The following is a 24,958-nucleotide window of genomic DNA, read 5'->3' as shown; positions in this document are numbered from 1 at the left end:
AATGTAAACATACTGCAAAGCAACTGTGGTAGATTTAAAGAGAAGCTTTAGAAAGTTTTCCTGTTAGGAGAACAACCAGGCCTCAGTACAAATGTAATCTAACCGTCAAAGTGTCTCAACCCTCTTTTTCACAAAAGCTACCACAGCAGTTTCCTCATATATGCCTATGAGCAACTCCTTTATAAGCTTAAAGACCCCAAGAGGAAGAGCTCTTCAATTTTAAATAAATGTAAAAATTTAGCATGGAACTCTTTCAAAGGGGTTGTGTGAGGTAACCATGGTAGCAGCAAGAGGCCAATACCAACTTGACTCCAAACTTTGCCAAATCAGAAAAAAAGTTACTAATGTGGAGAGTGGCAGTCTTGATACAGAAGATGAACTTACATTCCTGCAACTTTACTATACTCTTTTGTGTGAATTATTGACACGCTAAGTCACTTCATTTGTTAAAGACCTAATGTTTATAAGCCATTTAAATATTACTGCCTGTAATATTAGAAACAAACTTTTACTAGCTTACATCTTTTATTTAAATTTTACCATAAAAGCTTAATTTTTATATGGTCAAAGCAACGTTTTTTATTCTTTTATTATTTCAACATTTCAAGGACTATTTATTTGATCGGTTTTAACTTTCTTCAGACTTGCATTTATTTTGATAAGAGTTAGTCTTTTACCAAGGTTTTCCTTGGTACAATGTACAATGGTTAGGACCAAGTGCCACTAATAGCGGAGTACTCTGCCAGGTACACTGAAGTGGTTTCTTTTGTTTAATTCCCAAAGAAAACTTCTGTGAAGTTGAAGCTTTCATTTTACTAACAAAAAACAAAATTTTGGAGATACTGAGTAACTCATCCAAAGGGATAACTAGAAATGGGAAGCACCATTATTCAATGAAGTTTGAAAGAAAAGCTCTTGACTCCTGCTACGCCATATTAACCCTCTGTCCACCGTCTTAGCTGTTTTGTGCTTTTACATACTGTGAGATCATGACCTGAGTCAAAATCAAGAGTCAGACACTTAACTCAGAGCTGCGCCACCCAGGTGCCCCCATGCTGTATTTAATATATAATAATGTGTCTGTGATCACCGCATTATGTTCTACTGATATGGTCCAATTGTCACATTTGAATCACTGATATTTTTCATTATTAGAAAAAAAAAAAAATCTCTCTTGGCCAATATAATTAGGATGGGTAGTGGTAGGGTAATGTAGTTAGAGCAAAGAATTTAAAAAATGTATATACTTCAAGCATGTATTTTAACTTAATGTATCAATGTAGTGTCATTCACCAATCATATGATGCAGTATTCCATTGAGAGGGATTTCCTATAAGTCAGTCATATAAATTAACCTTTTAAGTCATTATCTGCCCTACCAGCTTTATTTAAAGAGAAAGTGAGATGTTAAAGAGATTGGGTTTGTAATCCAAATACAGAAACCTTAGGATTTTAATGATTTTTCTCCCATTCAATCTTTTACTCTTTGCTCTAATTTGAGAATTTGTTTTTTATTTTTTATTTTTAAAGTAAACTCTACACTCAACAAGGGGCTTGAACTCACAACCCCAAGATTAAGAGTCACAGGCTCTCCTGACTGAGCCAGCCAGGTGCACTGCCCTGAGAGTCAATTTTTTTTCATGTTTATTATTTAGTTTTTGAGAGGGAGAAAGAAAGAGAGTGAGCAGGGCAGGAGCACAGAGAGGGAGATACAGAATCTGAGGCACGCTACAGGCTTTAAGCTGTCAGCATAGAGCCCAATGTGGGACTCAAACCCACAAACTGTGAGATCATCACCTGAGCCAAAGTCAGACCCTTAATTGACTGAGTCACCCAGGCGCCCCTAGAGAGTCAACTTTTTAAAGCAACTCGTGTTCAATGATATTTTTTTAACTGAAAAATTTCAAAGAAATTGTTATGCTCCTATTTTATTGGCATCATAATATTTGTGTAATTATTGTAAAAGTACAACAGACACAAACAGATTTGTAAAAATATTACAAATGTTAGTGAATATAGGTCTTAAATGCTAAATGCCAAGGCACATGGGTGGCACAGTCAGTTGAGCATCTGACTTTGGCTCAGGTCATGATTTCACGGTTGCTGAGTTCAAGGCCCACATCAGGCTTGCTACTGTCAGCTTAGAGCCTGCCTCGGATCCTCTGTCTACCTTTCTCTGCCCATTCCCCATTTGCTGTCTGTCTCCTTGCTCTCTCTTTCAAAAGTAAATAAACAATGCTAAATGGTAGCAAAGACTGTGAAGATTGGTACATTTGTACTGCCTTGAGTAAATCATTTATGATAATCATGTCTATTAAATGAAGGCCCCTTCCGAATGCTTCCAATATGCTGATTTATGGTATAATAAGCTAGTCATCCACCTCTCCTACCATGCCTACTTTACAATACTTTTTATCCACCTGTTGTTTTGGAGGAAAATTTTTATCTTGGGACTTGGCTAAGGGTATAATAAATCTCAATTTATCTTGATGAATATTGATATCTAAACTTATCTTTCTGGGGTGCCTGGGTGACTCAGTTGGTTAAGCCTCTAACTCTCAGTTTCAGCTCAGGTCACGATCTCACGGTTTCATGGATTCGAGCCCCGCGTTGTGCTCTGCACTGATAGTACAGAGCCTGCTTGAGATTCTCTCTCACTCCTTCTCTCTGCCTCCACCCCACTTGCTCTGGCTCTCTCAAAATAAATAAATAAATAAATAAATAAATAAATAATCTTTATAAAAAAATTTTTCCTTCTAGGAACAGAGATCTTAACATATTTACATGAGATTTAAAAAATATGTATCCACTAATAGTTTTGTAGCTTTTTATTTCTTATCAACTATGTACAACTCAAGTTTCACAGCAAAATTTGGTATTTTCAGTGATCTTTAAATTTCAGTATGCATAATAATCACCTGGGAGCTTCTACTGCATATTGACAGATAACACCTCTGACAATTCTGACCGGGGTTGGGAGTGGTATACTGGCAAGAATCTGAGCTTTTAATAAGTGTGCAAGGTGATTTAGATGCAGGAAGCCTACTTACCCAGCACTATTAATAACTTCTAAGCAGATTCATCATATTCCTCCACGCAAAATATTTTGCCTCTGACTCTTTTGTTTATATCATTATACTGGATTTAACTTCCAAGACAATCTTACTAATATTAGAACTTAGGAATTACTAGGAACCAAAGAATTATTATTCTATTGGTGAAGAAATGGCTTTTATTTGTTAGTATTAAGGACTTGACATTTATATTACTGAATGAAGAGGGTGTGTTTAACTATATGAGGAATAGGAATCTAAGATATTTATATCTAAATGAAAAGGGTAGCTACCCATTTCTTTCTTCATTTTTGAAATGTTTAGAAGTTACCTTTTTTTAAGAGTTTAGAAAAATGTATCTGTGATTAAATTCAAATGATTCTGGAGCTTCTGATGGAAATCACTTTGTGACAATTCCTCCCCCCTAATTACTGGTCTGCTAAGAGTCTTCTTTTCTTTTCCTTTAACAAATTTTTTTAAATGTTTATTTATTTTTGAGAGAGAGAGAGAGAGAGAGAGAGCGAGCGAGCGAGAGCGTGCGCAGAGAAAGGACAGCGAGGGAGAGACAGAGAATTTGAAGCAGGCTCCAGGCTGAGCTATCAACACAGAGCCCGACATGGGGTTTGAACTCATGAACTGCAAGATCATAACCCGAGTTAAAGTCGGATGCTTAACCCACTGAGCCACCCAGGTGCCCCTAAGATTTTTCTACTGCACAATTTAGATTCTCTTATTTTTTAAAAAATACTTTATTTTACTGAGGTTTGCAAATTTAGAGCACTATACACCTTTCAAAATACCAAATCTGTTGTTATTTTTTTAAGTTTTTTAAAAAAACATTTTACTAATTTTTGAGAGACAGAGAGCGACAGTGTGATCAGGGGAGGGTCAGAGAGAGAGAGAGGGAGACACAGAATCCAAAGTGGGCTCCAGGTTCCGAGCTGTCAGCACAGAGCCTGAAGCGGGGCTCGAACCCATGAACCATGAGATCATGACCTGAGCCGAGGTCAGACGCTTAACCGACTGAGCCACCCAGGTGCCCCAACCAAATCTGTTATTATTATTTGGCTTGTGATTTCATGTTTCTTGAGAATTATAATTAAGGTTTATCTTATTTCTTAATTTTTTTCTTCTCTTGCAAAGAATAACGTTTGAAATGTTTTCCATAAAAACCATCAGTTTTATGTTTGTAAGTTTTTTCCTTAGTTCACCTATCCAAAAAAAAAAAAAAATTGTAGGTTGAATACTGCAGTAAAAAAGAAGAAATTATAGGAGGGCCTGGCTGGCTCAGCTGGTAGAATGTGTGACTCCTGATCTTGGACATATTAAATATATTGGATATAGAGATTACTTTTTTAAAAAAGGCAAAAATTACAAAAGAAGGATTAAACAGAGTTGGTATATGCCTTCGTTATGATTTAATGTGCCATCATTAGTCATATCAAGAGAGTTATATATATATATATATAGTCATGTAAAGTTATAAAACCATCTTCATAAAACAGTTACTTTTAAGAAAATTATAGTAAGGGCGCCTGGGTGGCTCAGTTGGTTAAGCATCCCACTCCGGATTTCAGCACAGGTCATGATCTCAAGGTCATGAGATTGAGCTCTGTGTTGGGTTCCATGCTGAGTGCAAAGCCTGCTTGGGATTCTCTCCCTTTCTCTGTTCCTCTCTCACTTGCTCTCACAAGTGCTCTCTCTAAAAAAATAAATAAACTTAAAAAAAACAAAAAGAAAATTAGATTATGTGTTTCAATTCCTTTATGTGTTTCAATTCCTGGAAAAACTGTTCATAGAGGGTCGCAGATCACAAACTTAAGTATAATTATAGTATATGACATTACGTATGGTGGTGGGGAAATAGAGAACTTTTTTTTGCTCAGCCATGAAAATGTAATTATGAAGCAGTCTTTATAAGACCCTACCATTAGACAGGTGCCTTCTTAGCGCAACATGCAGTGCGTCAGTCTCATAAGACCCTACCATCAGAGAATGGTGACTTTCTACAATTTTCCTTTCAAAGCACCAACCTACTTAAACGTTAGAAATATCACTGGATTCACAGCAAATTGATATGTTTCTCCTTCTGTTTCCCTGGAGGTGCTACAGCCATTAATTTATTCTTTCTCTTCAGATTTCAGTAGCAGGTGGTCAAAATTTTCTGACTTCTATGAACATGTGCAACAGTCGGAAGTATTACAGCTACAGAAATGAAATAGGTAAAGTGAATGATTCTTGAGCATCCGCCATGGAAAAGGCTTTCCATTAGGTATTATGAGGTTTAAAACAGTAAGATATGGTGCCTAATCCAAAAAAAAAAAAAAAGCTTAGACAATTCAAAACAGAATTAAGTCATGAGAAAACATGTTAGGTAGGGGTGCCTGGGTGACTCAGTCAGTTGAGCATGTGACTTCAGCTCAGGTCATGATCTCATGATTTGCGGGTTCGAGCCTCATGTCCGTCTATGCACTGAAAGCATGGAGCCTACTTTGGATCCTCTGTCTTCCTCTCTCTCTCTCTCTCTCTCTCTCTGCCTCTCCCTGACTCATGCTCACTCTCTCTCAAAAATACATATACATTAAAAAAAAATGTTAGGGGAGAAAAATTCTAAAATTGGGAGAAAAGGAAGAGCTTTTGAGGGGGTAGTAGTCAAACAAGCAGGGAAGTAGGAGAAAGATACTTGAAAAACAGCACACATGAGGGTGTATACGTGTGAAAATACAGAAAGTATGGTTTATGGAACTATAATGTGAAATTGGAGACAGTGTCATACAAAGCTCCTGTGGAGCCAGCAGAGCAGCCCTGGAGCTACAAAGACAAATATTCTTCAGAGCTTGCTGCGTGGTGGGGGAGAAAGAATTTCCCTCTCCCCAAAAGCAGCATATATACAGAAGTATGCACAGGCTGACAGGAGATACACCTGGGGGCTCATGGACCATTTCCTGAAGAATGTTACAGGAGAAGGAAAGTTGGTCCCAGACTATAAAAAGCCATACTAAGTACTAGGGAATGGGAGTCCCTGAGGATTTTTTTGGGTAAGAATACTGGATGATTCACCGTGAAGGACAGTGGGTGGCACGAGGTCCCTTTTTAACATTCCAGATCAAAGTGAAGGCTTGTTATCACTTCCAGGAGACAGTAGAAATGTATTCAAAATTTAATGAATCCTCCTTAAATAATTTAGCTTTATAGTCCCAAAGAGAGGGGAGGAGCCACCTGTTTGCATACCTTTTGGGCAATCATGTTGCAGATCTCGGGCAAGAAGTCCTCGCTGAGGAGCTTATAGAGCTGCCGTTCTCGAAGGGAGGTTCTCTCCCGAAAACTCTCAGTGACCTGTCTCCATTCTTCTTCTGTTTGGCACAGGAGCCACCAGGTACCTTGACCTGGCCCTTGGGACCCTAAAAAAGAAAGCATAGGTTCATCAGATAGATCACAATAGGACCGTTTATCTTATTTAGTCTCAATTTCATTTCTACCCTGGGTCATGAACAAAACCAGGAAATTAAAAAATTTTTTTTTAACATTTATTCATTTTTGAGAGACAGAGCATGAGCAGGTGAGGGATAGAAAGAGAGGGAGACATACAATCCAAAGCAGAGCCTGATGCAGGGCTCGAACTCATGGACCACAAGATCATAATCCTCTGAGCTAAAGTTGGACACTCAACCGACTGAGCCACCCAGAACCCCCAAAACCAGGAAACTAAAAAAACCTTAAAAAAAAAAAGGATTTTAATTTTAAAAAGTTGGTAATGTATAATTTTGATTTTCCTATTACTAACACCATTTACACCTAAAAGTACTGTGACCTTCGTAATTACAGATTTAAATATCCTTGAAATGCTTAAATACACTTACTTTTCTAGTCAAAAGGTTTTGGTTTGATCTTCTGTAGTCTTCCTGTTTAATTTATGTTGATATACTATATGTAAACTGATATTCCTCTCTCACTGCCAGTTTTAGGCAATTTGGATTACAAAACTGAAATCTGGTTAGGAATCCAATACAATCCCTTACACAGCATTTTACATTAAAAAGAGCTCTTTGAGAAGTTGCTCATTTATCCAAATGTTAATGGTGCCCATTAATTACACTGTGCCCAGGTTAGAAGGCACAAGTGAAAATCTGAAGTTATCCATTAGAGGGAGAGACAGGCAGAGGTAAGTGTGAGGAAGAGAGAACTGAAGAAGGGCAAGGAGGTACTGCAATAATCTTAACTGATCTGCATGACTCTGGAAAATGAGCTGCCATCATAATATAAATCAGTCATATTTACGTCATCTTTTCTATTTATTTTTTTTATCTTAGAAAGAGAACATGAGTGCAGGAGAGAGGTACGTGTGGGGTGGGGAGGGAGAGGGGATGGGGTGGAGAGAGAGAGAGAGAGAGAGAGAGACAGACAGACAGACAGACAGACAGACAGAGACAGAAGACAGGATGGCTTCGAGTCTGAGACAGGGCTGGATCCCACAACCTCAGGATGGTGACCTGAGTGAAATCAAGTCAGACGTTCAACTGAATGAGCCACTACTCAGGTGCCTCAATCTTTTCTAAACTCCGACAAAAGTCATTACCATTTCTTGTCTGTAGCTCGGATGTCAAGGAGTTTTCTTCCTGCTTTTCACTGAAACACAGGAAAAGGAATAACCAATTAAAACAAAGACATGTTCAAAATTGTTCTGTGCTGCCCCAGTTAAGTTAGGCCCAATTAATATAATACAAGGGCGTGTGTGTTTCAAAGGGACAACGTCAGAAGGAGGAATGACCCTACTGAATAAATGAATACCATGGTATCAGTGTGTGGGTATTGAGGGGAAAGTCTGATATAGAGAAACCCAGTGGAATAGTAATATCCTATGCACAGGAAAATATTAGGTTTTAAAACATTTTTTTGGAAGTCAAACAGAGGAGTTAATAGTTAAATGTCTCCCTACCTGCCCTGCCCTAAACTATAGGGATTCTAATGTCTTCCTCCCTGATCAGGGCTATACTGAAGAAAAGTATGTTTAACTTAACCTCATATAAGGTAGAGGTTAAGAACACAGGCTCTAAAGTCAGACTGCCCCCAGTTAAGGCTTGCTGCTTACCATGTGACCTTAGGAAAGTTAATTAACTTTACTTAAAATGGGCTATAAATAATGCCTACATTACAGGGATGTTGGAGATTAAATTATTAAATTCAGAAGTGTTCAGTGCAATAGTGTTAAGTATCATCATCATTTGTATCCCTGAATCACGTAGATCATTCTTTATGGACTTCTGTTTGTTTTCAATTATCTATAGCAGTATTGCTCCACAGAACTTTCTGTGAAAATGAAAATGCTCTATACTGTCGCTGTCTAGTATGGTAGCCATGATCCATATGTGGTTACTGGGTACTTGAAATGTAGCTGATATGACTGACGAACTGAATTTAAAATTTTATTTAATTAAAAAATATATAAATATTGTACTGCATACGGAGCTCTACAGAATAAAATCACCAGCAGAGGGTAGCACAAGTCCACATATGCATGTTAAAATGGTTCTAAATTCCTCACAGTAAGGCACCTTGATTGTTGGTACTTAACAGGGAAATGGAGATAGGTATAAAACAGCTTTCTGAATCCATAAGAAAGTCTAGATTGTAACAAAATCCTGGAAATGGGATGTCATGTGTATAGAACATGATTACACTTTTCACAAAACCAGTAGGAGGTAAGCTAGGCTCGGTAATCAAATTCCTGGAAGGTTAAGTGGAAAACTGATTCTTAAGTTTATAAAAATTGAATTCTGATTGATTTATTCATGATTCCTAGAAATAAATACTTCTTAGTAGTTAATAAGCAACAAAGAGAAATCTGGCCTACTTTAAGCATTTAGAGTATTTAGCAGTTCTACAGTTTAGAGGAAACAAGTGGTTTGTCCTCTGTTATTAGAATTTTTAAGAATGACTAACTTCCATAGATAATGACAGATCTGATCCTTAAAGAAAGTATATTTACACAGTATAGGCCAGATTTTCAGAATTATTACATTAAAATTCACAGGGTAAAATTTCCTAAAAGATGATGTATAAAATAAAGCTGCCCAAATGTAACAATGTTTCCTTGCTAAAATTAAGACCCTACCTGTACTTTACTGTAGGAAACTGTATTCTAAACACAATAAAGCATATTTGATACTAAAATCTTCTTAGAATTAACTCCTAAACTTATATATGATATATAAGCCTATTAAATGCTGATTATTAGTCAAGAGGTAATCAGAATTAACTAGCTCTACACTCCTATGATAAAAATGTGTGGCACATCCAATTTTGAAAGTTAATACATATTGAGTACTCTCTGTGGATCATGCATGGTTTTTCAGTTATTTATACGGTTACATTCATTATCCTGTTCCATTTAATACTTATTATTATTATTAGTAGTAGTAGTAGTATCCCTACTGTCCAATAAAAGAATAGGCTTAGAGAGGGTAGTTATGCAGCTAGGGAAGCCCTAGCACACACTTGATAATTTCATGAAGATTCATAATCCAGGTCCCATATTTTTCATATGGCACAAAGGAAAATCAAGAATGAAAGAACTAAGTTCCCTTCTAGTGTGTGGGTTTGTGACCGTCACAGACTAACACGAATGTCTTACCTCACTATAATCTCCTCCTGGACTTTCTTCCGTTTTGGGGGTCTTCCTCTTCTTTTTCCTGTTTTCCCAGGAACTGCTAAGACATTTTTTTGTCCTTCACTTTCCCTAAGAAATAGTACATTAAATCAAAATGTTCTGTAACAGAATTGATACGTTTTAAATTAGTAATTACACTTTTTCTGGCCATGAAAAACGGTGAGTTTACTAAAAAGGATTAAAGGCAGCAGTCGGAAAGAAAGAGGAGGATGACTTCTTGTCTTCCCTAATTAGAATGTGGAACCAAGGACAACTGACACTTTTTAATATGGAAATCTGAGTATGAACTAACACTTTTTAAATACAGTTAATAGTGCTGCTAGCAATAAGGATGCCTAAATAAAGTAAGATGGTAGTGGGGCACCTGGGTGGCTCATTTGGTTAAGCCTCTGACTTTGGCTCGGTCATGACCTTGCGGTTTGGGAGTTCAACCCCGTGTTGGGCTCTTTGCTGACAGCTCAGAGCCTGGAGCCTGCTTCAGATTCTGTGTCTCCCTCTCTCTGCCCCTCCCCCACTCTCACTCTCTTTCAAAAATAAACAAAAAAATATTTTTTTAAAAAGTAAGATGGTAGCATTATTCTGGGACGCTATGGAAATAAGGTCCCTTCCTCATTTAGGAAGCATTTAGTAAGGCTTACATTTCAACCATTCTTTAAGGTTCTTTTGGCCTTATCCTGATGAAGCAGATCGTTAATTCTAGTAGACAAAAGGAGCTATCAAGAATTCATTTGACAGGAAAACCACTGCAGTGAAGTGATGGTACTACGGGCAACCTGATATATAGAGCAGGTCTATAAGGGCAGTGGGACTCCTTGGGAGCCTCAAGTTGAAACAACACTATCTTTCACCATTCTGATAGCAGAGGCTACATTATGAATTCATTTTTACTTCTGCATGAATATTTCTGCCAACTCTTTACACACATGCTGTTATATCTGATTCCTTTAGAAGAAAAAAATTTGTGCTGCAGTATTCTATTTAATTTTAATGACTTTCTATATAGTAGCTATCCCAGTCCTGACCTCACAGATTATACCTGTTCAAAGAGAGTTCTCCATTGGATTTTCCTTGCACTGGGTCCTCCTTATACATTCGTGTTCCATAGAAATACCAATAGAGTGCCCCGGAATTGTCTTCACCCAATGGTTCCACACGGAGACTGTCTGCATCCAGACCCTTGGTTGAAGAACAGGGAAAAGAGAGTTTGGGAAAGTAGGAAACAAAACAAAACAAACCAAAACAGGGGAAAACTAAAATGAGGATTCAAATTTATAGCAGAGAGACTTGATATTTTAAAATGCCTAAGCATCTTATGAAATGTTCAACCAGGACATATGAAACTCAGATAGAATGGTAAGATGGTACCTTCTTTGAAGAGCAGGATATGGAAATAATTCAAATGCTTCCCACCCTCATCACTGCCCTCATTTTAAACTGCCCCAACAAAACAACAAAAAAGGAATTTTGATAAACATATATTTGGTTTGGACTTACTGTTATTTATGTGTGTATCCATAAAAGGAAAGACAATTATAACAGAGTAGAATCCAAAGTTGTGAAAGCTTTGATCCACGCGAGCTTTACTGCAGCTCCATCGTAACCCACAGTAACCTCTTATTCTAGTGGAGATCCAGCAATACAGCTCCTAATTTACCCCAGGCTCTGACCTATTTTGGCCTCCCCACTGCTACTGAAAACTTGAGTCCTCAGCAAAGACTGCTTAAATTGCACAATGATTTTATACAGAGTCCGTGAGCAGGGCTGAACTGAGAAGTCATCAACACATTTAATCATTTCTGACTGAACAAGATTAGAAACTGACCTCCTATGAGTGAAAAGCAATGGCCCACACACTCCCTCTGAGACAGACTTCCAAAACAGATAACAGTAGAATAAAGGAAAGGGAAGAGATATTCTATCTTCCTTCTCCAGTGCATTTTTTGTGGTATGTATATAGTAGGGATGAACCTCACTTGCATATGTGGGTTATAGTCCTTGTAGTTTTCAATAAATATTTCAATTAAACAAAACAATTTTAGAACTTGGAAAATAAAATTCAGTGGCTAACTTAGTTGCAATTTTGGCTGATGACAGAGAGAATAAATAGGTGCCTGACTGTTACTTTGTCAGCTGGAACTCAGCCACATAAGACAAAACCAAACTAGAAATTAAACCAAAATAACATATAGTCATCTAAATGTATGGCTTGGATTACCTTGGCTACAGTGGTCATTGCATAGTTGTTATTATTAATTAAGAGTGTCAAGACTAGGAACACAAGCCAAACTTTGGCTTTTCTTAACATCTTCAGATTGTATATCCTGATTGCTCTAGGAATTTGCTCTAGGAAAAAAGGGTTTGCCAGTGAAGCACCTTGAGAAGATCAAAGACATCATCTGCATCTAGCCGATAATCACAGAGGCGGTGTAGTATTTCCACACGAGTACGAAGGGGTAGGTCTTGGAAACTGGCTTCTCTCAGAGGGTTGGGCTTCCCTTCTTCAAGCTCCCAGCGGTAGTTGATGATGTCCTCTAGGTAGCTGTGGAATGTCTGAGGCCTAACCAAATGGCCCCAAACACAAAAATACATTAATATAAAATACAGAGGATGGATGGGAAAAGGGGAGAGAACCGATGGTTTGACAGTTGAAAAAATCTCAAACAGAAAGCAGGAAATAAAAAAGCAATAGTAAAAAGGGTTGCAAAGCCCCTCATTGAAGCTTCATGTTATTATACCATCTACTTGGACTGTATATGTCAAGTTTCAAAGAAGATAAAATAGGTTGTTGTACTTCAAACCACAAATAGCATGTTCTGGTGAACAGATAAAAGTTTTAATAATCAATGGTATAGATTGTGAAACTGAGGCAAGTCTTACTTTTGCTCATGCAATTAAAGAGACTACAAAATCTGAATGGATCGCGGTTCAAAATTAGATCCTAACTGATATGGCAAACCAAAAAATAAATTTAGTGTTTGCTTAGACTAATTAATTTATATTTCAGGTTAAGAAACAAAGATGGAAAAAACTTCTCTAGGATACAAGCAGCTATTCCAATATACAACTACAATTTTATATTCTATTACATAAACTTTAAAGCTTATCAGAAAATACTATAACCTAAATTTTGAAGAATAATTTTTCTATAGGAAAGATTTAAGAGTTTGATGGCAACTTAAAGTGTTCTTTATTAGAGTCTGACTGGCAATTCTATAACTGCATTTTGATTAGTACCTAAATGTGCTTTGTATAAAGACCTATTTAGTTGTTGGATGGTTATTCTATCTTACAACTATTAACAAATCTGAGCACAATTTCACCTATTGCTTGGTTAATTTTTTTCCCCTCACTGAGCAAGGAGCTCTAAAGAAGTTAAATGTCAATATAATTTAAAAAAGAGGCACGCACCACGTTGACTGACAATCTGTGGTAGTTGTATTTGTAGAAAAAGTCAGAAGACATATTCACGGAAAAAAAAAATCAAAGGGCCTAATGCAAATAAGAAATTAAACATTTTACTTTTTCAAAGAGAGAAGACACTACTTCCTTACTATTAATATATCAACTGGGGAAAATGTGAACAGAGTTAGCTTATCAAAATGCAGCATAATACCTCTGCATATCAAGGTTCTCACAAACTTGATTTGATTGTAGGATTCACATTCAATTCAAAGCATAAGCACTAGCATATGAATACCTGGGCTTGAACCTTAGTGGGTCGGGACTGCTTCCTCTCTCTATTGCCTGTGAAGCTGGGATTGTCCCTTCAGGAGGGAGGAGCTGGGCAAAGAGTAGCTCAAGCTGGAGGTAAAAGCAGATACTGTGGCAATGGTAAATTTGAAAATAAAATGGAGTGTATTTTTAAAATTCTTTTTTAGTAGCAAAGTGTATGATGATGACAATCTCTCCTTGCTAATAATATACCTTTACCACATGCTTTCTAGAAATTCTTCATTTAAAATTAAAAAAAAATTTTTTAAATTTATTTTTGAGAGAGAGAGGGAGACGGAAAACAAACAGGGGAGGGGCAAAGACAGAAGGAGACACAGAATCCGAAGTAGGTTCCAGGCTCTGAGCTGTCAAGCACAGAGCCTGATGTGGGGCTCGAACCCAGGAGCCATGAAAACATGACCTAGCTGAAGTTGGATGCTCAAGTGACTGTGCCACCCAGGTACCCCTCTAGGATTTCTAATGTACACACAGCACCCCAAACAACAAGGCATAGTTTTCCTGCAGTAAAATAAAATATGGAACCTAGAATACTGAGATTATTTCACCAGAATGGCAGCTTAGGTGGAGGATGTGGCAGAAGGCAGGCTGGGCCAGACTAGGGAAACTTCTAATTCCAATGTGAGGCAAAGGAAGCACTAGCATACCAGTCTTGCAAACACTGAATGTGTATAAACAGTGTTGTTCTTTGTGCCTACAATCTGTCTGAAAGCCTCTACTTGTCTCAAAGAAGTGCATGTTTGAGATTCCTTTCCAATAGCCCTATTATCCTACTCAGTTTCAATTACATTGCTTTTGCTAAAAGTTTTCTTAGGACATCTCCATACCTTACCAAGAGATACTTGAGGGCTTGGAATTCAACCTAGATAAACCTCCTCATATAAAACTATATTCCTTTCTTAAAACATCAGAAATTCAAAAGGGGGAAAAAACTTCCAAGGGCATTTGAAACAAAAAGCCTGCAGGAAGCCAAAATTCAGGCTAATACTTTCTACTTAGTAGTTCTTAATCTATAGGACATAAAGCTCTTTAAGACCATATACTCTCTCATTCTGAAAAAGAGCACACCCACAATTTTTTGTTGACATTCAGATTTTGTTTCTTAAAGGAGAAGAATGTATGGGTACTGTGCTGCTGAAAACTCCTGACTTACTCATCTATGCAGCTCAATGCAACTCTCTCCTAATGACTTAAATACCTCTCACCTTTCTGAAATATAATGGATTATAATGAAACGTCTCAACAGAATATGGTATGACTTAAATACCTCTCACCTTTCTGAAATATAATGGATTATAATGAAACGTCTCAACAGAATATGGTTAACAGAAAGATCAAAGGTTCTGAACACAACCAGTTCCACTTTGTTTCTTGTCTGAAAAAGTTCCAAATTCTCGTAAAGACTCCTCTTTTCCTTATTCCAAACTCGCCAAGTTAGCCATTTCTTAGAACCCCACCAATTAGCTTCAGATAGTACACGGTGAGACCAATGTTGACAAGGATGGCATGACCTGAGTAAAGTATGTTAGCACAAATCTCAGCTGCTTGGAGCTGGCCTCTTGATGCAGAGCAACCAATTTTAATATCTGCAATCTATATTAAGTGATCACAGATGAAAAGAAGACTCCTGAGTTCTTTGAGGCATGTGTTAGTTCTCTGAGACACGGAAGGGTATCCCACAGTCTACTTGCAGGGGAATAATTAAGAAACGTCATCATGGGCAGCATGCTAGAGACCTAAGTAAAAACAAATTACATTCCTTTCATTGGCTATGAGAATTTCTGAAGCAAATAAAATACATGTGTCAACAGTTAAGCCACATTTAACACTGAACACTGGATTGGGAGAAAGATTTTGGTTCCAAGTGAAGCAACTTCTCTAAGAACATCTGATAAACTGTTTTCTTCTTAAAGATCATACAAAGATACAGAATAAGAGTTTTTAAGTAACATGTCTTTTCTAGGGCCATACAGTGGCTGCCGTACCTAACACATCCTAAAATCAACATGACAGCCAGGACAAGTTAAAAATCAGGGTAATTTTAAATTAAAGAAAATAGGACTAAAACATAAAATATATCTTTTAGCCAAGAAGCATATATATATATATATAACATAGATTTTACATGCCTTTATGATTATTTATGTCGGGTAACAGAAAACTACTAACAGTCAACTGGAAATCAATATGTAATATAAAATACCTTTTTTGAATGGAAGCCAGATGGGACCTTAAATATTACTGGCATTGAAAAAACTGAAGTGTCAGGTGTAAGAGATGAAAAGGTACAATAAGAATTCTGAATAGCTTATTTTTTTAAAAGTGCATTTTATTCATTTATATATATATATATATATATATATATATATATAGAGAGAGAGAGAGAGAGAGAGAGAGAGAGAGAGAGGAAGGATCAGAGAGAGAGAATCCCAGGCAGGCTCCACACTGACAGCATGGAGCTCCACAGGGCATCTTAACTAGCTTAACTGACTGAGCCACCCAGGCACTCCTGAATAGCTTCTTATAATTTAAGGATACATACTGCTAGTTCTAGAACCAGTAAAACATCTGGACACGGACACACACACACAACACACACACACACACACACACACACACACACACACACACACACCCCCCAAAAGAGGAAATAAAGTAAAATACTATCAGAAATAACTCAAAAAGAAAGCACTGAAGGGCCAACAGAGGAATAAAACATCAGAAAAAATAAGAAAAGGTGCCCAATATAATCAGCCATTTAAAAATGCAAATCAAACCCACAATGAGATACCACCTTACACCCACTAGTAGAGTGAAAATTAAAAGACAGATAATAACACGTGCTGACCAGGTTTTGAAGAAACTGGAACCCTCATAATCTGTTAGCAGAATTGTAAAATGGTGCAGCCACTTTGGAAAAGTTTGGCAAGGTGCTCTAAAAGTTAAACACAGGGGGGGGCATGGGCGGCTCAGTTGGTTGAGCGAGCTACCAACTTTGGCCCTGGTCATGATCTCACAGTTCTGGAGTTTGAGCCCCACGTTGGGCTCTGTGCTGAAAACTCAGAGCCTGGAGCTTGCTTTGATGTCTGTATCTTCCCCTCTCTCTGCCCCTCCCCCACTCATGCTCTGTCTCTCTCACAAAAATGAATACACATTAAAAAAATTTTTTTAAGTTAAACATAGAATTACCATATGACCCAGACCATTCCATTCTTAGGTATACACACTGAAGAGAAATGAAAACATACATCCATACAAAAACATGTACACAAATGTGCACACATAGCAGCATAATTTACAATAACCAAAAAGTTGAAGCAATGCAGATGTCCATGAACTGATGGATAAATAAAATGTGTATCAATTCAACAGAATATTTTCCAGCCACAAAAAGGAATGAAGTACTTGATTCTTGCTACAACACAGAGGAAACTTGAAAACATTGTGCTAAGTGAAAGAAACCAGACCCAAAAAGGCATATATTGTATGATAACTCTTATAACAGATACCTAAGACAGGGAAAAACTACAAAGATAAGAAGCAGTTTATTGGGTATCTGGGATTAGAGATTGGAGGAGATGGGGAGTGGCTGCCAACAGGTATGAAGTGTCATTTGGGAATGATTTTTATAACAATTCTGTGAATTATACACAAAACTGTACACTAAAAAAAAAAAAAAGAGGAATAAGTGGAAAAATAACCTTATCAACAATTGCATTAAATGTGAATGGAGTAAACATCCCAACTAAAAGGCAGAAACTGTCAGAGTGAAAAAAAAAAAACAAGACCAACTGTAGGATATCATCTATAAGACATAATTTAAATACAAAAATACGAACAGAAGGACAGAAAATCATGCATGTATCAGGCACAATAGGTTTGAGAAGACAAAAAGGCAATTCACCTGGAATACATAACAAAGCTTTATATATGTATCTAACAATAGAATGTCAAAATTCATGAAACAAAAACTGACAGAACCAAAGGGAAAAACAGACAAATCCACAAGTATAGCCAGATATTTTTAACATTTTCCTCATTAATTAACATACTAAGACAAAAGAATCACTGAGGACACAGATCTCAAAAATACAACATGATCTAATTGACATTTATAGAATACTCTACACAAAAACTGCAATATGGGGCACCTTGGTGGCTCAGTCAGTTAAGCATCCGGCTTCGGCTCAGGTAAGATCTCACAGTTCGTGGGTTCGAGCCCCACATCGGGCTCTGTGCTGACAGCTAGCTCAGAGCCTGGAGCCTGTTTCGGATTCTGTATCTCCCTCTCTCTCTGACCCTCCCCTGCTTGCACTGTCTCTCTCTGTCTCTCAAAAATAAATTAAAAAAGCATTAAAAAAATTATATATAAAAAAAGAAAAAACCCTGCAATATATTCTTCTTAAGTGCATATGAAATGTTCACTAGGATAAACTATATGCTGGAACATAAAAGAGGTCTCAAAAATCTTAAAAGATTGAAGTCTCAAAGAGTATATTATCTGAACACATGGAAATTAGAAATCAGTAAGACTAAGATATCTAGAAATTAAACAACACACTTTTAATAACTCAAGGATCATAGAAGAAATAACAAAATAAAGTAGGACATATTTTGAATAATGACTACAGTACATCAAAATTTGTGGAATGCAGCCAACCACTGCCTAGAAGAAAATTTATGGCTTTAAATACCTGTAGTGAAAGGGGGAAAAATGTTAAGAACAGTACTGTGACTGAAGAAGAAAAAGAGCAGGTTAAAGCCAAAGTAAACAAAAAATAATAAAAATAAGAAATCAATAAAAACAGATGAAATCATTAAAATAGAAAACAAGCAGTAGGTAAAGTAAAAAATTGATTCCTTAATAAATATTTGAAAAGTTGATAAAGCAGCAGAAAGACTAAAGAGGAAGAGAGGAACAACAAATTATAGTATCAGGAACAAAAAGTGAAGCTATCACTGTAAATCACACAGACCTTAACAGGAGAAATGAATATTATGAACAGCATTATGGAAATGAATTTTAAAATTTAGATGGGTGTTTGGGTGGCTCAGTTGGTTGCCTGTCTGACTTCAGCTGAGGTCATGATCACACGTTTTGTTCATTCAAGCCCCACATGGGCTCACTGCTGTCAGAGCAGAGCCCACTTTAGATCCTCTGTCTCCCCACCTTTCCTCCCCTCCCCTGCTCACACTGTCTCTTTCAAAAATAAATAAACATTAAAAAATAATAAAACTTAGATAAAATAGACAAAATTCCTTGAAAACTGCCAAAATGACCTACCAAAAATAACAAGAAATAGAACATCTGGATAGCCTTAATCTATTAAAGAAAGGTAATCAATAATAATCAAGAGTTTGCACAAAGAAAACTACAAACCCAAAGGTAGTCAATTCTTCCAAGTATTTAAGGAAATGTTTGAAAGAAATTACACCAACTCTTTCAGAAAAGAAGAGGGAATACTTTTCAATCCTTGTACCAAAATCTGACAAAGATAGAAAATAAAACTAGAACAATATTCCCCATGAACAAAGAAGATGTAAAAACCCTCAGCAAATCAAATTCAGCAATATACAAAGGGGTAACACTTTATACTTAATGGTGAAAGACAGAATACTTTTCCCCTAGGATTAAAAAAAATATGTATTGAGTTTTCTTAGCCAGCAGAATAAGACAAGAGAGGAAGTACAAGGGACAAAGAATGGCATGGAGGAAGCAAACTGTTTTTAACTGTAGACTATATAAAAATCATCAGGAATCTACAACAAAACCAGTAAGACTAAAAAGTCAATTCAGGAAGACCATAAAAACATAGTCAATATATAGAAATTTATTATATTTTGTATATTCTAGAAACAAGTAAAAAATAAAAATTTAAGTAATTCCATTTACAGCATCAAGAAATGTAAAATGCGTAAAAGCAAACAAAAAGATGTCTAATTCTTTCACACTGAACACTACAAAATATTTCTGAAGTTAATGAAGATAAATAAGTGGAAAAACATGTATAACATCCAAGGACAGGGATATTCAATGCTGCTCAAAATATCTATTTCTCTAGCAGGTTGCCGCTTTTTTTGTTGTTAAGAAATTAACACGCTATTTAAAAATTTACATGGGAATGCAACAAATTTTGAACAGTGAAAAAAAATCCCCTCCCAACAAAATTGGAGAACTTACTCTCTCAATATTCAAGATAATCTGGTTCATGTGCATCTGGTTTAAGACATACTGATTTGATGGAATGAGGCAAAGTCCAGAAATGGACTGAATATATGATATTCATAAGTGGAAAAAAATGAAAGGGCGTCTCAGTGGCTCAGTCAGTTAAGCATGTGACTTTGGCTGAGGTCATAATCTCATGGACCTCACAGTTTGTAAGTTTGAGCATCAGGGTCTGCACGGACAGCATAGAGCCTACTTCAGATCCTTTTCTCCCTCTCTCTGCCCATCCCTGGGTCGTTTTCTCTTTCTCTGTCTCTCAAAAAAATAAACATTAAAGGGGCACTGGGTGGTTCAGTTGGTTTAAGCATCTGACGTCTCTTGGTTTTGGCTCAGGTCATGATCTCACGGTTTGTGAGTTCAAAACCTGCATTGATTCCATGCTCTCAGCGCAGAACCTGCTTGGGATTCTCTCTCTTCCCCTCCCCTGTTCATTCTCTCAAGCTCTCTCTCAAAATAAATAAAACTTTAAAAAAATAGAATACTACTACTACTTCACACCCAATACAAAATACTAACTCAAAATGTATCATAACGCCAACTGCAAAAAGCTAAAACTAGAACTAAATCTTGATATGGAGATAGGTCCTAATTTCTTTGAAAGGAAACAAAGAGTATGAAACATACTTAGAAAAAACTGATAAACTGGACTTCAACAAAATATACCGCAAAACAAATGGAAAGGCAAGCTACACACCAGGAGAAAATATTTATTTATTACCCATTATATTATCTAGTCATCAGGGAAATGCAAATTAAAACCACAATGAGTTATCATGTTACACCCACTAGAATCAGTAAACTTAAAAAACTGGGTAAAATTAAAAATGACAAGTCTTGGTAAAGATATGGAGCAACTGGACTGTTCATATGTTGTTAGTAGGAGTATTAATGTTTCAACTACTTAGAAAATTGTCTGGCAGTTTCTTAACCATACTCTTATAATATGACTCCTCAATTCCCAAGAAAGATGAAAGCATATGACCACAAAAACATTAACCACAAAAACATTTGTATGCAAATGTTCCTAGCTGCTTTACTCATCAAAGACTGGAAGGAACATACAAGTCCACCAACTAGTGGACAGATGAACAAATTGTGGTATTTCCTTTCACAATGGAATACGATTTAGACTCCCTCTTCAAAAAGGAGCAAATCACTGATGGGAACGGCAGTGTCAATGAATATCACACACACATATGCTGATTGAGAAACTGGACACGAGTATATACTATATAGTCCCACTCATTTAAAATTCTAGAAGAAGGTAAAACTTAATCCATAGTGATAAAAAATCAGATCAGTGGTTGCCTGGAGTGCAATGTGGAGGAGAGGGCCAGTGTAGATTTAGTGGCAAAGGGGACCTTCTGCAGAGATAGAAATGCCCTATTATTTTGAGTAAGAGGGTGAAAATATGGTGTATTCATTTGTCCACAAAAAACCTGTACACTTAAGCTGTGAATTTTATTGTATCTAAATTTTATCTTAATAAAGATGAGATTAAATCGACTCATTTCACAGAAGTTTTGTAATTTCCAAAAAGATAAATAATATTCCTAGAGAGGACAGATAAGACCTCCAAATAGTAAATGTTTAAGAGTCTTTAGAGAATCTATTACATAATTAACGGAAGTAAAATGTATAATTGTTATGAGTTCCAACTTTCAGGGGAAACCACAAGAAAGCGAAACAAAGACCATACCGAAGCACAAATTAGTCTAGATTATCTAAAAAGCACTCCACTGAAGAGGATAAAAGGAAAAAAAATCTTTTGGTGTCAAATATCATCACAATGAGCATTTAATGGGGGGATATTTTTATGAGGATTAAACCATTGCTCAAAACAATCCTATCTTCACTTTGACAGCTGGGAGCAAACTGGAAGTTCCTGATTTCAAATTCCTTGCTCAGTTAGGATAGGCTACTTCCCAATGAAGAAAAATAAGTGCTGCTTCGAGCAAGTAGTTGATGAATCGCTTTAAATGACTAGTTTTTATTGATACAGGCTCATAAAACCAACGGGTTAGAATTGCAATTCCAGGGACACTAAAAGGAGGAAAAGTACAGACTGTCTCAAAAGCCATAACAAGTATGTTACCAATTCAAGGTATGGTACTCTGTGTTTGAGTTTATATACCGAGGGGAATAAACTATAAAGAAAGTGCAAAAACAAAACAAAATAAACAAGAACCTATGTGTCTACCATCAAGCTTGAGAAACAGAATTTTAGATCTTCCTTAGATCTGTGGCACTGAGGATGGTCTTGGACCAGCACACCAGCATCATCTGGAACTTGTAAAGAATGCAAATTCTCAGCCCAAACCCAACCTACTGAAACAGATAGCGGTGGGGCCAGGAATCTGTCTTTTAACAAGCCTTCTAGTTGATTCTGATGTTCCTAAGTTTAAAAATCACTACCTTAGGGGTGCCTGGGTGGCTCAGTTGGTTAAGCGTCTGACTTCGGCTCAGGTCATGATCTTGTGGTTTCTGAGTTCAAGCCCTGCAACTGGGCTCTGTACTGACAGCTCAGAGTGTGGAGCCTGCTTAGGATTTGGTCTCCCTCTCTCTCTGCCGCCCCCCCCACCCCGCCAATCATGCTCCGTCTCTCTCAAATAAATGTTAACAACTACTACAACAAAAAAACCCCACTTCCTTCAAAAAAGAAAGAAAAAATAAAAGAATCACTGCCTTAGATGTTATTACCATCTAAGGTAATTGCCGTCTATTACGCTTATCCCTAGCTACAGTATTCTCCCTTCCTACCAGGTAGAATCACTTTCCTGAATTGTGTTAATTCCCTGGATTTTCTTTAAAAGTTTCCCACATAAATTTATCCTCGTTTAGTCTTCCCTGTTTTACATTTCTAAAAGTATAATCACTGGTACATATGCTTCTGTGATTTATTTGCTCAACATTATTTTCTGGCCTGATTTATCCATGGTTATGTACAGAGCTGTTCTCTGGCTGCCTTCAGCTCCTGCAGTTACCAGCCATGTGAGTTTTCCCCACATGGTTGCTTACTTCATCAAAGCAATAGAGCGAGTCTCTAGAGCCCTTGATAGCAAGATGGAGGCCTATACGGTATGAAATAATCAGTAAAGTGACATCCCATCAGTGCTGCCACATTCTATGGGTTAGGAGCAGATGCTACCCCACGCTCAAAGGAAAGGGATCACACAAAGACAGAATTTCTGAGGAGTCCAGCTGCCACATCCACTATGCATTCGGATGTAGCAGTCCTGTCTTTATTTGTGGTTTCACGTTCCAGTTTCGGTATCTGAGATCCAAGCTGATGATCTTCCTTCTGACTTATCAAAAGTAGCCTTCATGCTACATTAAAATGCCTACATCATTCACCTCATTTCATCTCATAATTTAGGCATTTTATCATCTCACATCATCATGGTAAGTATAGTACATAAGTATAATACACTGTAAGTATAGTACAGTAAGACATTGAGGGTGTGTATATAGTTATATAACTTTTATAACAGTAAATCGTTGAAATTGTTCTATTTTATTGTTATTGTTGTCCATCTCTTACTGTGGCTTATTTTTAACATTTAAGTATTTATCAAAATTTCAGTTTTTACTGTGCCTAATTTATAAATTAAAATTTATCATAAGTATGTATAGGGAAAAATAGAGTATATATAGGATTCAATAACAGCCACAGTTTCAGGCATCCACTGGGGTCCTGGAACGTATCCCTTGTAGATGAGGGACTGCTTACTGCACCATTCTTCCTTGGCAACAAAGTGAACAAATTCCTGAAAAACTTTTGAACTGAGACTTTATTCTAAATGTCTCTCAGATACCACAAATTCCTAAACACAACTATAACTAATACAAAGCCAAACCAAAGATTTGCAAATGAATCCTGCCTTGTGACACAGAATATATTTAAACATATATGAGAGTAAATATTACAGTAGTGTACAATGGAACACGTGTGGAAGTGACAGTCATGACTTGGGTACACTTTTGCTGCTTACTTGAGTTTCCTCATGGGTTAAAAAGCAAATCATACTAGACGACATCTAAATTCCTTTAACTTTAGATAAATCCTTCTAAAACACAGATTCTGAACTGCAGATTAGTTTGAGGTTTGAGAAACCTCTTAAAGCAAAGGTCCACAGAGATAATTCACATGGTCCATGAACTTAAGAAAATAACCATTTTTATTTTATTAGCCTATAACAGAAATTTTGCATTCTGCTCAATTATAAATGTAGGCAACAAAATTGTATGTAGCATGAGTATTTCAGATATTTCATATCACATTACAGATACTGTAAATATCTCAAAACAAGTATTTATAATCATGAATACTTAGAAGATAGTAATCTTGAGAAATAAAGCCTGCTGCTAGAACATATTAATAAGTTAACCAAAAAAACATGTTACTGTATGAAAAATTTGTTTTATTATATTTTACTGAACATACTTCAGTATAATTGGATTCTATTGTAATCTTATTTATTAAAAAAAATTTTTTAATGTTTATTTTTGAGTGAGAGACAGAGACAGAGAGCAACTGGGGGAGGAACAGAGGGTGAGGGAGACATAGAATCCAAAGTAGGCTCCAGGCTCTGAGCTGTTATCACAGAGCCCGACATGGGGCTTGAACTCATGAACTGTAGGATCATGACCTGAGCGGAAGTCTGACACTTAACTGACTGAGCCATCCTTGTAGCCCCAATCCTATTTATTTTGTGATTTTACATCATATTCTTAGATGAGGTCCATAAGCTTCATTAGAATGCCAAAGAAGTATATAGTTCAAAATAGTTAAAAACCCTTGTTTTAGACAAAAATTTCTAACAGTTTTCTTTTAATTCCTTTATAGTATGGGACTGTGGGTTAGAGTTGGAGGTCCAGGATTACATTGCTAAGGGTCAAATCTATCTTATATCAATTACCAGCTGTGTAACCTTGGACAGGTTATTTAACCTCTCTGTACCTCAAACTCGTCATCCTTAAAAGATGAGAAAGGAATTTACAGTAGGCATTATAAGGATTAAATAAAAGTTCCTGAAAGGCATTTACAGCAGTGGCTAGGACACATAAGGATAAACAAACAAGCGTTATTCTATCCTGTAAGGGCAGGAATCTCAGTTTGGAGAACACAATTAAAAACAAATATGAGTTCCATATGCTACTTAAGGTTAGAATAAGTTAGTGGAAACTAGAAAAGTAATCATTTTTTATTTTCTAAAAACAGGAGCTGGCAAACTATGGATTGTGGGCCCAATTTGGCCTGCCTGTCTTTATGGCTGTTTTTTT

At 36.7% G+C, this 24,958-nt stretch overlaps 1 protein-coding gene across 1 annotated transcript in view; it reads right to left on the bottom strand.

Moving 5' to 3' along the window:
• Positions 1-24,958, bottom strand: part of LOC115304136 (cat eye syndrome critical region protein 2) — a 151,608-nt gene that overhangs the window by 40,692 nt on the left and 85,958 nt on the right. The window contains exons 3-7 of the mRNA XM_029954178.1: positions 12,094-12,277; positions 10,757-10,896; positions 9,685-9,789; positions 7,630-7,679; positions 6,285-6,454 (exon numbers count right to left, since the gene is read on the bottom strand). Coding sequence (XP_029810038.1) covers positions 6,285-6,454; positions 7,630-7,679; positions 9,685-9,789; positions 10,757-10,896; positions 12,094-12,277 — 649 coding nt within the window. The remainder of the gene's footprint in view (positions 1-6,284; positions 6,455-7,629; positions 7,680-9,684; positions 9,790-10,756; positions 10,897-12,093; positions 12,278-24,958) is intronic.

This window comes from Suricata suricatta, chromosome 10 (genome assembly GCF_006229205.1).
Source record: "Suricata suricatta isolate VVHF042 chromosome 10, meerkat_22Aug2017_6uvM2_HiC, whole genome shotgun sequence".
Taxonomy (NCBI): Eukaryota; Metazoa; Chordata; class Mammalia; order Carnivora; family Herpestidae; genus Suricata; species Suricata suricatta.
Note: the sequence above shows the minus strand (reverse complement) of the source record. Positions and strands in the feature narration are given on the sequence as shown.